The sequence below is a fragment of the Stegodyphus dumicola genome, chromosome 7 (genome assembly GCF_044657685.1).
Source record: "Stegodyphus dumicola isolate Sdum_Otavi_A_Nest chromosome 7, ASM4465768v1".
Lineage (NCBI taxonomy): Eukaryota > Metazoa > Arthropoda > Arachnida > Araneae > Eresidae > Stegodyphus > Stegodyphus dumicola.
In genome coordinates, this window is record NC_140774.1 from 175,255,620 (window position 1) to 175,270,229 (window position 14,610).

General features: G+C 33.1%; 1 protein-coding gene across 2 annotated transcripts in view; it reads left to right on the forward strand.

Moving 5' to 3' along the window:
• Positions 1–14,610, forward strand: part of LOC118181844 (LIM/homeobox protein Lhx5-like) — a 425,656-nt gene that overhangs the window by 244,371 nt on the left and 166,675 nt on the right. For both annotated transcript variants that reach the window (XM_085821076.1, XM_085821078.1), the window contains one exon: positions 1,618–2,087. In XM_085821076.1, coding sequence (XP_085677202.1) covers positions 1,618–2,087 — 470 coding nt within the window. The remainder of the gene's footprint in view (positions 1–1,617; positions 2,088–14,610) is intronic.

The following is a 14,610-nucleotide window of genomic DNA, read 5'->3' on the forward strand; positions in this document are numbered from 1 at the left end:
GGATAGTAGTGGTGTCCAAAACTAAATGATGTAATACTCGGGTGTATATATATATATATATATATATATGTGCCGTTCAGAGAGGAAGGCGGTGTTCAGTTTAAATGCCATCTGCGACGGGGATCTGTGGATGTATGAATAATACATGAGATCGTACAGTGGAGGGTTTGGGTGGTGGGATTCATGTGCATGTGTGTATGGAAAAAGGAACTCCGAGCGATAGCGTATATCGACGTCGATCTCGGTTAGGTCGTAAGGAAGAGTGTTTTTCCGTTCGGTTAAAGTTATGGGCAATCGCTGCCATATAAGCATAGTGTGGTTCTCCACACTCAAAATACGAGATCCTTGAATTGTAGTAATACCATTTTAAGACAAGCCTCTTTGCTTTCTCCTGCGATGGCTTGTACGTAAAAGTGTGTATTGCTTTTATGTTTCGTTCATGAAATCATTTCTGTTTAATCGCGGTAGCCAACAGCTATTTGGCTTTCTATAAGCCTTCCAATTTTATATTAAAAGAAAAACCTCTTCCAGTGAACAAATCATACATTTGTTGTTTAGTGTATTTCTCTAAGTCTGAAGGCTGCGGTAATTTTTAGTAATATCAAAGTAAAAGTGTGTGGGTAATGTTTGGCAATAGGCAATATTTCTTGCGTATCAATACAATTATTATAAACAGATCTTTCTTCCTGATTGAAACAAGTAACACATGAGGCTTTCGATTTCTTTGAAATTCTTTGGATATTGAGTAATTTGAACGTAAAAATGCTACCAAAAATTTTGTAGCATTTTTCCTTTTTCTGCAAATAAACATTCGCATACGGTATAACCCTGTTTTATACAAATCTCGCTTAACCACGCTATTTATTTAAGCCATTTCGGCTTTACGCAAATGGGGTAGTAAAATTACCGGGAATTTAGTATCAAATCCGGGTATTTCCAATATTGTTAATCTCCTTTTTTATTGTTTTATTCTTCGACGATAAATATTTTATTCTGAAAACTAGTGATTTCGCCATATCGTGTGAAAGTTAGAGGACTGCGAAATCGTTATCTAAGAGATGATTTTCTTGTATCCTAATTCACATACGATACCTGCCCACCCAAAGCTGCTGTTAACCGCTGAAAAAAAAGGAAAAAAAAAATTGAAACGGATAATTTTTCTAAATAACATAATTATATAACTGACAAACGAAATCGATAATAATTCTTTAATGCTTTTTTCATTTATTTCTGTATTTAACATCAAAATTCCATGGCTTACCCCAAAAGCTATGCCATCCGAAATGGCTTAGATTCCAGTTAGTTCGGATAAAAACCAATTAGTTCGGATGTTGAGCATTTATAGTAGAGCATTTTCTACAGACCGAGTGCAGTTTACCATTACTCATCACGCTTATAACGTATCCATACGCATTTATTTCGTTAGCAGTCATAGCTCACGAAAATTATAATTTGCAGGTGTCTTTATTTGCAAAAAATTACACAATTAAAAATAATCTGTGCAGAACTAGTGACAGTTTTAAAAGATTGTCTTAAGACTTTATTTCATTCTAAGATCTTAGACTGTTTTTATCAATGATATTACGTTACTAAACTGATTCTTTTTCTCTTTTACAGGTGTTTTAGCAGCCAGTTCGCCATCAGACGGCAATGATTTAGACGACTTGGGTGACGGTTTGGGTGCCGATGCTGATGGTCAGCTTAGTGAAAGGGACTCCAGCGTCGAAAGGGATGGCGGTGGTCACAATAGCCTCAATGGGGGCACTTCTACTGTCAGTAGTCCTACTGGGCCACCGCTACATATGCATACGACGCCGGGAAGTGTTGGGGGCCCTGCAAGTGGACCTAACCCAGCTTCTGCGGGCCCAAACGGGAACAACAGCAGTAGCGAAACCACGAATTCGTCCACTTCGGCGGCACAGAACGACGAGAATACTCCGGGGACTAAACGTAGAGGACCTCGCACCACCATAAAAGCCAAGCAACTTGAAACCCTTAAAGCTGCCTTCGCAGCTACACCAAAGCCAACAAGGCATATAAGGGAACAGCTTGCGCAGGAGACGGGTCTCAATATGAGGGTTATCCAGGTAAGCGTCACGTTTCAAATGATTCAATTTAGTACATTTAGTCCAAACTTGCAATAAATTTCTTTCTGCGTGGGAAAGCCTTCAAATGTATCTGATATATCTTGGTATATGATAATAATCTTGGAACTGTCCAAAGTTTTGATTGAATATTTGAAAGACCCCTCTTCAGAGTAAATAAGAAGCAAATTTTGCTTTATACTTTGTAAGTTTAGCCTAGTTTTAAAATGAAAAATAACAAAATAATTGAGCGACAAAATCTGGATTATCTAGTTTTGATTAATTAATATTTTAATCTCAAATTTGATTCATACTGCGTTTAGCATTAAATACTAAACTTATTCAAATGACTTACTCTTCGAAATAGCACAACTTTTCTTCTTAGAGCTATGTATACTTGAAAAATTCGAGTAAAGAATACTTTTTTTTTTTTTTAATCATTCCCACAGAAGATCAATTGGCCTATAAAGCATATGAAATAATCTTAGAGGAATTATTCTGTTTTAGTAAACGATTAAGAGAATTAAAAAGACTCAAAAAAGATTCAAAAGTATGAAAAGAAATATCATAAATTTTTATTCAGGTTCCAAAATATTATTATTATTTATTATTGCAAAATTTTGCCACCCCCAAAAAGTGCCGCCCAGGGCCGGTCGTCTTTATCGCCTCGTCATTGAAGAAATAAGAATCCATAATTAAAAATTAACTAAAAACATTTACCGTCAAAGTATGGATTAAGTGTTAATAAAACTGGTGAAAAAGAATTAAGAACCCAACAAGCCTTATTTGTCTTATTTCCTGTTTAAGTGCATACCTTACAGGATTACAAAGTGTAAAATCTTAAAATCAACCTAGTAATACGTATTATTATTATTATAAAAACATAATCAGATTACTGAACTTTGAAACTTTATGTAATTGTAAATAAGTTGTTGCAGTTTTTATCTCAGTAGGGTTTCTGAAGAAAGAGTGTTACGTATAATTATTATAAAAAAATATTTCATTTTGTGCGGACGCGTCGGGAAATTGGAACAGAGAATTGAGACTATTAAAATTTTCCAAGACACTTTGTCTAAATTTAAAAAAAAATTTTTGTAGCGAAAAAGTTTCAATTGTCTGTTTCGGCGAAACGCGTAATTGGGTTAGCTTGATTCGACGTTCAAACAAATTTCCCTTGAAAAGTCAGTTTTGAAGTCGAGTTGGGCTAATTTACCATTTTCCGCTTACTTTTTTTTATCTGATTCTGTTTTTTATTGTTTTACATATTTAATGGTTTGATTTTCATAAGTATTAATTTTTTAAAACGTGTTGAACTTTTTGGAGCAACAGCTCCTGGTAACTTTTAGGCGAGCTTACTACAATTCTTATATTATAAAAAAATACGTATACTGCTGAATTTCGTCAAACCTTTACTATGCAATCATATCTTTTAGATCAGTAAATTCAGTTAACGGAATGCCCTTCATAGTTGAAATATTAAAGAATTCAAAAATTCTTTCAAGGACATAAGTCATTACGTCAGTATTATTAGCATCCTAAAAAACAATTTTATAATTATATGAAAGCATAAAATTTCTGTCAAAATAGTTGAGCTAATACTACAATTTATTGACTAAAAATAAACTATTAATATAAAAAAAGTCATAAACTATATTTACAGGAAATTACTTTATGCAGCTACGAATATTTTGCACACATTTTTCAAGCCAATCGAAACAGGACAGGAGTCCAGAGAGGTTGTCGTCTCAGACAGCTCACAATTCCGCAATTTTAATAACATAACTAATTTTTATTTCGTTTGAATTTAATTCTTCATTTTTAAGCTAGAAATATGTTTGGGTTGATTTACAAAACTAACTTTATAGTAATAACAATATTATGACATATTCCTTCTCGACAATTAATTTTTAATATTTTTTTATATTAAAATGAACCTCCTTTATTGTTGCAGCTTATGCAACATTACAGGAATGCAACATCTGCTTTACATTGCTTTAACATGTGCAAGATTTTGCACACATTGTTTCTAATGATCGTACTATGCATTATTCTTGGGCATCATTTCCGTGCAATACCTTAATGTCATCCAACTAGTACGGAAACTGCATTACTACACTGCATGATGCAGTGTGTCCGAAACCACCACGTGTTGGGCTCCACAGTGCGATGCCCAGGCATATGCACCCGTCGCTTATATATCACCCAATGCATAACTCTCTAGTGGGACGATGGGATATACCGTGTCAGGAGAGTGAGCTCAGAGCAAACATTCTGGTGGCTGCATCGAGCGGATTATTTGACACGGTACAGAGTTACGGTTCACACGCTCAGATCTGGCGTACCGGAACGGATTGTTGCTCCCCACATCTCCTTCCCTACGTTCCAGGAGCCATTCCATTGGATTCGGATATTCAATTCGATACCCTGAGTCATTTGATGCCGTGGTGGTAGTTTCCTGCAATTTCAAACTGAGACCCAAAGTGATACCCGACGATTACAGATGGAATGGGTTCCTGTTGATGTTAGTATTGTTACACACTGGTGTTTAAAAAGACAAGAAGCAGATTGATTCATAAGGAATAAATTATAAATTTCAAGGCAAAATGTCTAGGCTTTTTTAAAGAAGAAATTATTAAATCATCTGCTTATGATATCAAAAAAAAAAATCTCATGTGTACACCACATGACTTCCTTGTAAGGAATATTAAATTATAAGCATTTTTTCTTGCATTTCATTTAAACTTATTGGATTGAATTAAGTTCTACTTGACCGACAGCGCATAAATCACAATAGAATAAGTGCATTCTTTAAAATTCCCTATATTTGTTTACCATAGCGACACTCTGGCGCTAGGTTCACTTAACAGTATTATATTTCGTTCACATTATAACTCAGAATGCACAAAACTTATATCATTTAAAGAATTATCTAATCGTTGTCACATGTTCTATTCAAATACTATAATAAAGCTAGAACGATGATGTATAAAAGAAATTAAGCAAACAAAACAAAAAAGAAACAGTTTTTCACAGACGATTGAGTATTTTTCATTCAATTAATTCAGTTCTCACTTCGCGACAAGGCAAAAATACATAAAAACTCAAACTATATGTATTACAAATTACGAATTAAATCTTAAACACGTATTTCCTCGAAAAAATTCCAGGTTAGGATTAAGCATGATTTAATTCGCAATAATAAATGAAGGCGTTATCTTTGTTGTTGCGAAGCTATGTTTCTCTAGATTGGCAACAAATCCACTATTCTGCTGTTTCAAATGTAAACAAATATATCCACCATGTTATTTAAAAATTAGGCTTACCGCACTTAAACAGTTGTTGATAATTCTACAAATATTGCTTGCGCATTTCCTAAAGGCATAAAAACCTTAACCGAAAGATAAGAACAACATAATTCAATCCTTTTTAAAGCAAAAAACATATAAGAAGTAAAACATATAAGAAGTAAACATATAAGAGTAAAGAAACGGAGATTACTGAGCCGGGTAACAGAGTGGATATATATATATATAAATATATTTATATACGTTTGGTGCGGTCGATTGCAACCAAAATACGAGGTGCACATCTACATGTTATAGCAGTCCTATATACAAAATTTCAACGTTCTGAGGCTACTCATTTTTGAGTTATGCGAGATACGTACGTACATACGTTCGTACAGACGTCACGAAAAATTCTCATGAGAATTCATTTTAAAGCAGTTTTATAATTTTTTTGGAGGAAAAGTTTTATAATTTTTTTATTCTGTCCTTACGTTACGTCCTTACGTTCCAGATATCACGCAAAAACATCGTTAAATTTCGTTTGATAGCGGTCAAAATGGATATTTTCGTTGAAATATGCTGCCTGAAACTTTTTGCAATTACTATACTTCCTTTTTACTTCATACAAGGAAGTAAAAACAGTACTCTTTTCATTTTTAAAAAGCTGTTTAAACCTAATCCTTTTTAAATAGTGTTTACAGATACAAAGCATTCTTCGATCACTCACCTCCCCCCAGATTAAATCTTTATGGAGGCATCAAAGTACAATAATTATCAAGAAGGTACTTTCCTCACGAGATATCATGATCACCTGGGCATAACAGGAAACACATCTCAGTTTTACTTTCTTGTACGAAGTAAAGGAAGTATTGAAATCACGAAAAATTCCGAGTATCATATTTCAACGAAAATATCCATTTTGACCTCTATCGAATGCAATTTAGCGATTTTTTTGCTTGACATCTGTACATAAGGACAGAATAAAGGACTCTTTTTCTAAAAGAATTATAAAATTGATTTAAAATGGATTCTGAAGACATTTTTTGTGACGTCTGTTCGTATGTATGTATGTATCTCGCATAACTCAAAAACGAGTAGCCTCAGAAAGTTGAAATTTTGTATGTAGGACTGTTATAGCATGTAGTTGTGCACCTCCCTTTTCAGTTGCAATCGGCATCACCAAAAGTATACCCAGTCTGTTACTCGCCTCAGTGAGCTCAGTTTATTTTATTCTTATATGTTGATAAATTATGCATTTTTTGCTTTAAAGAATGAGTGAATTAGGTTGTTCCTATGCCTTTACTTAATGTGCATACAATAGTTGTAGAATTATCAATAATTGAAAAGTGTTTTAAGTGCGGCTAAGCCCCCCCCCTTTTTTTTTTTTTTTTTTTTTTTTAACCATACCAGCTATATTTGTTTTCATTTGAAACTTAGCAGAATAGCGAATTAAGTCTTTCTGCACCTTCAGTTTCTTTTTGCCGAGTGAGACAAAGTAAACAGATTTGTGCACCGAAAAATCTGCCTTTTTGGCCTGCTGGCCGAATTGCTTATTTTTGAGTATAAACTGCAATTTTAATCATATTTTTTTTAATTGTTTTAACTGCATTTCGTGTTTTATGGTTTCCAATATCTTTCAACTTTTAATGGAGATATTTTATTTATTTTTGCCTTGGCGGGAAGTGAGAATTGAATTAATTGAATGAGAAATATATCTCTAATGAAATTCGAGGAAATAAGTTTAAATAAAATGCAGTAAATATGCGCATAATTTAATATTCCATAGCAGGAAGTCATGTGGTATACACATCCGATTATTATTATTTTTTAATTTTGAGTGCGCATGTCACGGATTCGAACCCGGGTCCTTCGATACAGCAGTCAGAGTCACTAACCAGTTTTCCGTCTGGACGGCATTTTATCAAAATTAAAATAGCATTTCCTTAGAATTTGCAATTATGTATCTTGGTGGACGCTGAAACACAGAAATAAATTTGGGAATTCCAAAATATTCAAAAATAATTTTGATATTTATTTATTAAACACGTTAGATAAAAAAAAGCTAGTGTTAAACACAGATCCTGAACGACCCTATTGTATTCAAATGAACTCCAACACAGACCAGGTGACGAAAAGATAGAAAAAGAAACGAGAAGAAAAATAAAATCTGTCTTTCTTTGACGAGTGCTACCACTGGTAACTCCGATATTATATTTTCCGCTGTCACTCAAGAACAACTCAACTGTTGAGGAACATCCTTAAAGGTTAAAAAAAAAAGGACCGAGAGAAGAACGAGTAGAAGGCATCAGGAAAGAACTGCAGATTAGAATTGACACTTCGGGCGTACCGAAGGGCGTCGGTAGCAAGTGGCAATTACCAGTTTCACCGCCGAAAATTACAGGGGCGCGAGCGCCGGGGCGGAAAATGATACGACTCACGCAAAAACCCCGCGAATTATAGAGAGATATGGAAATATTCAGGTGGGGAAAAATATGTACGGAAGATGATATGCATTAAATGGATGGGGAAATTGGCGAAGGGAAAAAAAAAAAAAAAAAAAAAAAAAAAAAACTACCCTGTAATGAAAGGATCTTCAAATAGCACTTATTGGATCGTAAATACATTCCTTTTTGAGAATGATTTCATTGCCGCGGGAATTTTCTTCTCCTTTTGGCTAGTTTTCTCTTTCGGGGGTGGATTATCGGATCCTTTATTCCCATGTATTTACGCGAGGGTTTAAAGTTAAATTTACCGGAGAAGAAGATTGGCCCCACAATTTCTTCGCATTTGAAGTCTTTTAAATTGACACGCAAGATGTGTGTATTTATTATTTATAAATACACACATCTCGATTCTTGTGTAGTAAATCCGGAAGTAAAACGTGTAGTTTTACAAAAAATCTCGCTTGTTTTTATACTGTTTTATATGCTTAGGTTTCTTTCTTTAGGCTCACCTGTGTGTGAGTGGTAAAACCGTTAAGCACTGGCAGGTAGACTCGGGTTTAGATCCTGTTGAACGAAATGCCTGTACGAATTTTCTTTGTTTTCCTTGTGTATAAAGTGAATTAGATTCAGTTTTCCTTAAAAAGTTCTCCAAGAAGTTATCCTTCCTCCTCAGAAGATACTCTTTCATTGCATTGCTATAATCTAAATAATCCTAAGCCGCCCAACGGATATAGCCGTTAGCGTCGCTGACTGCCGGGCCGAAGGGCCCGGGTTCAAATCCCGGCATTGATGTTTGTAAACGTATAGTGTCGGTGCGGCATGGCAGTACTCCCAATATACGGGAAGCCGTATAAGTCCTCTCGCGTGATTTGCTGGAAGGAATAGGGGGATAGAATACCCTAGGAACCCCCCCGTGGTGCTCTCCGTCAAAATTGGGGGAGGAAATGAACTAAATCGCACTGTCACCTGTTAAGTGCTTAAGGGTGTTGTTAGCGACAGATGTATCTTGCGCTCCTTGCCACGATAAATTTCGTGGGCTTGAGCTGATGTTACTGTTACACAAGTGAGCATAAGTAACAACAGCAAATAATCCTAACTAGCTTTTTATTTGGTTCTAAGTATTAAAACCACTCTTGACTCTCTTCTACAAGCATCATTATCCGGACATTTTACGTATATAGGTATATGCATTGACTGTGCGGTATTTCGCAATTGATTTTTCTAAAAATTTGATTAGGACTTTTATTTAATATTGGAAAATATATTTAATATTGAAAAGTACTTTTACACATTTTTTTGCTCATTCTTTTGTTTAACAATCAGATTAATGAGAATTTGGATCTTTGTACCTTCCGATAAGTCTAAGAATTTTCTTCCAGAAGATTGTTTTAAAGATTCTGAAGTAATTTACTGATATTCGATTTTTTTTTTTTTTTTTTTTTTTTTTTCAAAACTGATTAAATTTATAGTTGTCACGTGACTGTTAAAAGAGAATGAAGCTTAAATCAAAAGATTTAATCCATCAGTGTTAGCAGCCTCACGATTTTGAGTGATTGTTTTTTTTAATAAAAAGGAAATTTTAATGAATTAAATGCAATCAATCTTATATCATGAAACAGATCGAAAGACCTTGAATGAAAAATGACGTACTGCGTTGTTATTCTAATTAAACGAATACTTCAAGTTCAAGGACAATTATTTTCTTTATTTCTACTTTTCTTTTTCTGAGAATTAAAAAGTACAAAATACTACTTATTTAAAATAAAGGTTATGCTATAAACCTTTATAAATTATATGATTTTAGTTAAATACACTAAAAAGTAAAAAATGCTTTCCCCCCCCTTAGCTACCACAATATTTGAGTTCATCTGTGACCTAATATATGACCCCAAAGTGTATGACGGATTTCAAACGAAAACTGGCAAAAATAAAGTCAAATGAATTGAATGTAGCTATCTTAAGGCAGGCCATTTCTGTGTTATCACTTTTATTGGCCCAAGAGGCGTTAGTTCAGAAGGGCCATTAGTTTCGAAACGGCATTTTGCATCGAACCATTAAAAGCGTTGAATCACTTTTCAAATTGTTGCCACCAAATATTATCGCCCTGTATTATACTTGCATATAAAGAAATTAAATGATAAAGAATGTTTCATGAATGTATGTAAAAGCAACGGTACCTAGGGCCATCCAATTCTGAATAACGTAATCCTCTACCCGAATATGGGAACCTGGAAGCCTGAATTTGGAATTTGTTTTATTACCTCTTTCCTATTTTATAAAACTTTAACGAATTTTTTATTAAAAATTCTCGACGATTTCAAACGAGTAGTGGAAACACTCACGAATACGGAATGAAATATTTTTTCCTCCGGCGCGCGAGACTGTTTGTTGGAAATTCTAAAGATATGCTGTTTTTAAATATTTTTAGCCCAAAGCGGCGTTAGTCCAAATGCTCTCGAAACCTGTATTTGTGTGTAAACGAGAAAACGCAAATTTTCGCCTGATATTAAATATGAAAGCTTTCAATTAATTTTCTCTCTCTTTTAGAAAATCTGCCAGCTTTTTCTTCTTATAAAAGACCAATTATTTCATTTAATGATTAGTAATAAAATAATAACTATTTTCTAGACAACCTTCTTGTCTTGGTTGATAATTAAAACTATTAGCAGATTGCAAAAGCCAATGAAGTTAAGTCAGCTTTTTCGCATATCGGGAAAAAAGCGTTCCCTCTGTCGATTAAAATGCAAACAATGCGTTGCATTGAAACTTATGTTTCTTGTATTTCTTTCCTTGTATCAATTGCAAGATCATATTCAATTACAATATTTATTCCTCATACAAAGCAAGTAAAGACTACCAAGATGACAAATATTTCGTGGAGGATTTTCCAGAGGAAACTGACTGTAAAAACTCAAGTTTTTAATAATAAATGTATTAATTACACATTCTTAAATTCGTAGATTTTAGAAAGCTTTCAATAAAAGTAATTACTGGTAATAGTGTTCATTGTAGTATCGAAAGCATCATTAACTGCCAAGAAAGACAAATTTTTAATTGTATAATTTTAAAAAAATCAATATAAATTGCTATTTAAAATAAAAGATTTATTAAATCTAAACTCGGATCACCCGAATAACCCTTTTATTGATCTCCAGGCATGGTTGACAGCCAATTTTTTCAAACGGACGGAAGAGAAATTTTAAAGGAATTGAGAAAGTTAATTAAAAATCTAAAACATTAATAATTTATAGTTATCTTGATATAGTTATATTGATTTATGCTGATTTTAGCCAAAAGGACGTTAGCTTAGAAGGGCTGTTAATTTCGTTTTGCGATTTTGCGTTGAATCACTACAAATGTCCGTATCACTTTTCAAACTGTTGCCACCAAATGTTAGAGTCCTGCGTTATATTTGAAGAAATTAAATAATGAAAAATCTGCATAAATGTATGTCTATTTCTCGCATTGTGATAAAACAACGGTACATAGAGCCATCGAATTTTGAATGACGTAATCCTCCTACGAATATGGGCATGTGGAAGACCAAATTTGAAATTTGGAATTTGTTTTATTATCGATTTAATATTTTGTAAAACCTTAACAAATTTTTGAGTAACAAACTCACGATTTAAAATGGCAACACTCTGCGGGGGGGGAACCCTTTTTATCTCCAGCGCGCGGAACTGTGTATTGAAAATTCTAAAAATATGGTCATTTAAAAATTATTTTGCGATATTGCTGTTGAACTGAATTTTATGGTTTAAATTCGAAGAACATGATATTTAATAAATAAAGGTAATACACAAAACGTCCCTTTGGGCGTAATATAAAATCTGAAAGCTTTCAGATTTTTTATACTCGTATTTTTTCTTATATATGTTTTTAAAACAGTTTTTCATTATTACTGATGTAGCTTGACGATGATGTAAGAAATAATAAAAATAGTTAGCTATACTTGTAGAACTAGATCAAATCTGTATCATTTCTTCTTAGTGTTTCCAATAGTCTAAATACTATTTCAGAAATGAACTTTAAGTAAAAATTAACTTTTGAAAACGTGCATTATTTTGAATATTTCTGGTATAAAAGTAAGTGCAGATTTGTTTTCCCATTTTTCGCTTTTCCACCATTTAGCTGAAACAGTATGGGTAATAATTTGGGAAGAATTCATATATATGATCATTTCGAAGTGAAAGTCCTTGGAATATTTGTCAATTAAGTAAAAATATTTTAATAATTTATTTTTCTTACTGTTAAGAATTACTGAAAGAAATTCTTAATAGTAAACTGATATTTCCCTGAATATATATATCATGTTGATGCTGAAGTAAAATTTGAACAATTTTTTTCAGTTTGTTTTTAATCATAAGTTTTTTTTTTTTTTTTTTTTTTTTTTTTTTAATACTTCAGAAGCTTTGTTCAGCTTTCAGAAGATGTTTAGAACAACATGCTTACAGCTTTTGACACTTTTCCTTCTATCATGTCATTTGCCTAAAATTTTGTGATCTAAGTAGTTCGATCCAAATCCAAGTCAAAATACCTTTTTAGTTAGCTATTTATGTAATTATAAATTTCAGATTATCATATAGTATTTAGTAAATGTATGTTTTTGATATGTTGTAAGGACATTAGGTCAGGAGAGATGATAAATGATAAATGCCCTTGTTGGGACTCGAACCACGGACCTCTCGAATACGCGCCGAGCGCGCTGACCATTACACCACGAAGGAATGCTAAGAAGGCGGGAGAAATACCTTATATACTCCACCTTTAAAAGGGTGACTGAGGATTAGGGGACCGAATTGCCCTATCTGGTAGTGGAGAATCATCATCCACCATCTTTTTTAGTTCGGGCGCCATTGTAGAGACACTAGGTATTTTTGAAGCAGGAGAGATGAAAAATGAGCAATGCTCTCGCCGGGACTCAAAAGTTTAAAACAAACTGTCATTTGTTAAGCTTAAACTTTTGACAATTATCAACGAGCTCAGCTCGCATTGCAGCTGAGCTCGTTGATTGCAGCAGCTCGCATTGCAGCTGCGCACTAAAATGGGCGCAAACGAACACAGCTCTTATTACAAATTTACAACTGGCATACATCGCGCGTATATGGGAAGAAAGAAGTGCTTAATCTTGCAATCGTTGGAGGAGTAATTAAGTTTGAAATATATGTTACTGTAATCTATTATTTTAAAGCAGGCATTTCAAGGTCATTTCGTTACCCTTCCTGAAACAGTGCCTCGTAACCGTGGTAACGACGACTGCGATAAAAACATACAAATCGTGTAATTTGCTAAAATACCTTAATTCCTTTTGTTGTGGTTTTGAAGACGCAAGTTACCATCTTAAATGGGCACAGATGGACATTAGCACCTTGAAATGTCTATTTTAAAGTAACAGTCTATAATAATTATTTAGCGTGTTAATGTTTAAAAATTTGATAATAAATACAAAAAATACAGAAAAAAATAAAAGACCAACTGTACTTAAAACAGCTTAAAAATTAATTTTACAATTAAAATTAGAGTTTCTGCTCAAAAACTAGCAATTCGGCCAGCGGGTGAGAAGGCAGATTTTTCAGTGTACAAAACTGAAAGTTTACTTCTGGTCCCACTCGGCAAAAAGGCATTCAAGTTGCAAAAACTCATTTAATTCACTATTCTACTCAATTTCAAATGTAAACAAATGACAGTTTGTTAAGCTTAATTAGTCCCTTAAACTTTTAAATTGCTAATAATTCCACAACTATTGCATGCAGATTAACTAAAGGCATAAAACCTTAACTAGAGCAAAACACTACATAATTCAATCATTTTTAAAGCAAAAAATGCACAATTTACAAGCATATTAGGGTAAAGAAACTGAGATCACTGAGCCAGGTAACAAAGTGGATATATATATAAATATATGTATATATTTTTGGTGCGGCCAATTGCAACCAAAATACGAGGTGCACATCTATATGTTATAGCAGTCATACATACAAAATTTCAACATTCTAGGGCTACTCATTTTTGAGTTATGCGAGATACCTACATACATACGTACAGATGTCAAGCAAAAATCAATCTGAATCTATTTTAAATCCATTTTACAATTCTTTTCGACAAAAACAGTCCTTTACTCTGTCCGTACGTACAAATGTCAGGCAAAAAACATCTTTCATATGGCTTCGAAAGCTGAAATGGATATATTCGTTGAAATATGATACCTGAAAATTTTTGCAATTACAGTACTTCCTTTACTTCGTTAAAAATTATGCTAATAATATTTGAAGAGGAACAATTTAAATAACACTTACACCTTTTTCAATTTACAAAAATTTATATATTTTTAATCTTTTTAGACGACCAATTAAATTTAAAGATTTGTTTTTAATCGTTCTGGCAGTGAATGAATCAAATCGTGATATCTTTATCTTCTTAAACGCTTATTTCATATGAACAGGTTTATATACTGGTGAAGCTGTTTTAGCTTGCTGCATAAATGTTCTAGAATAAAATTCTTTCGAATTTTTAATTTATGTCATTTGCTGCATCTTCAGCTCTCCAAATAAGAGTAAATTTCGATATGATTTTAATATTCTGTAGCGTTATTCATTTTCTTTCCTTATTAGTTTTCTAATTATTATTTTCTTTCTTAATCTGTAATTATAATTTAAAACTATAACGTATTACCATTATCAAAACAAACTTTTGACATAATTTGCGAATTCGTATGAGCATAAACAATCTGTTATCAAAATTTACCTCGATATAAACAATTACATACCTAATGCAAATTAATCGGAGAAAAAT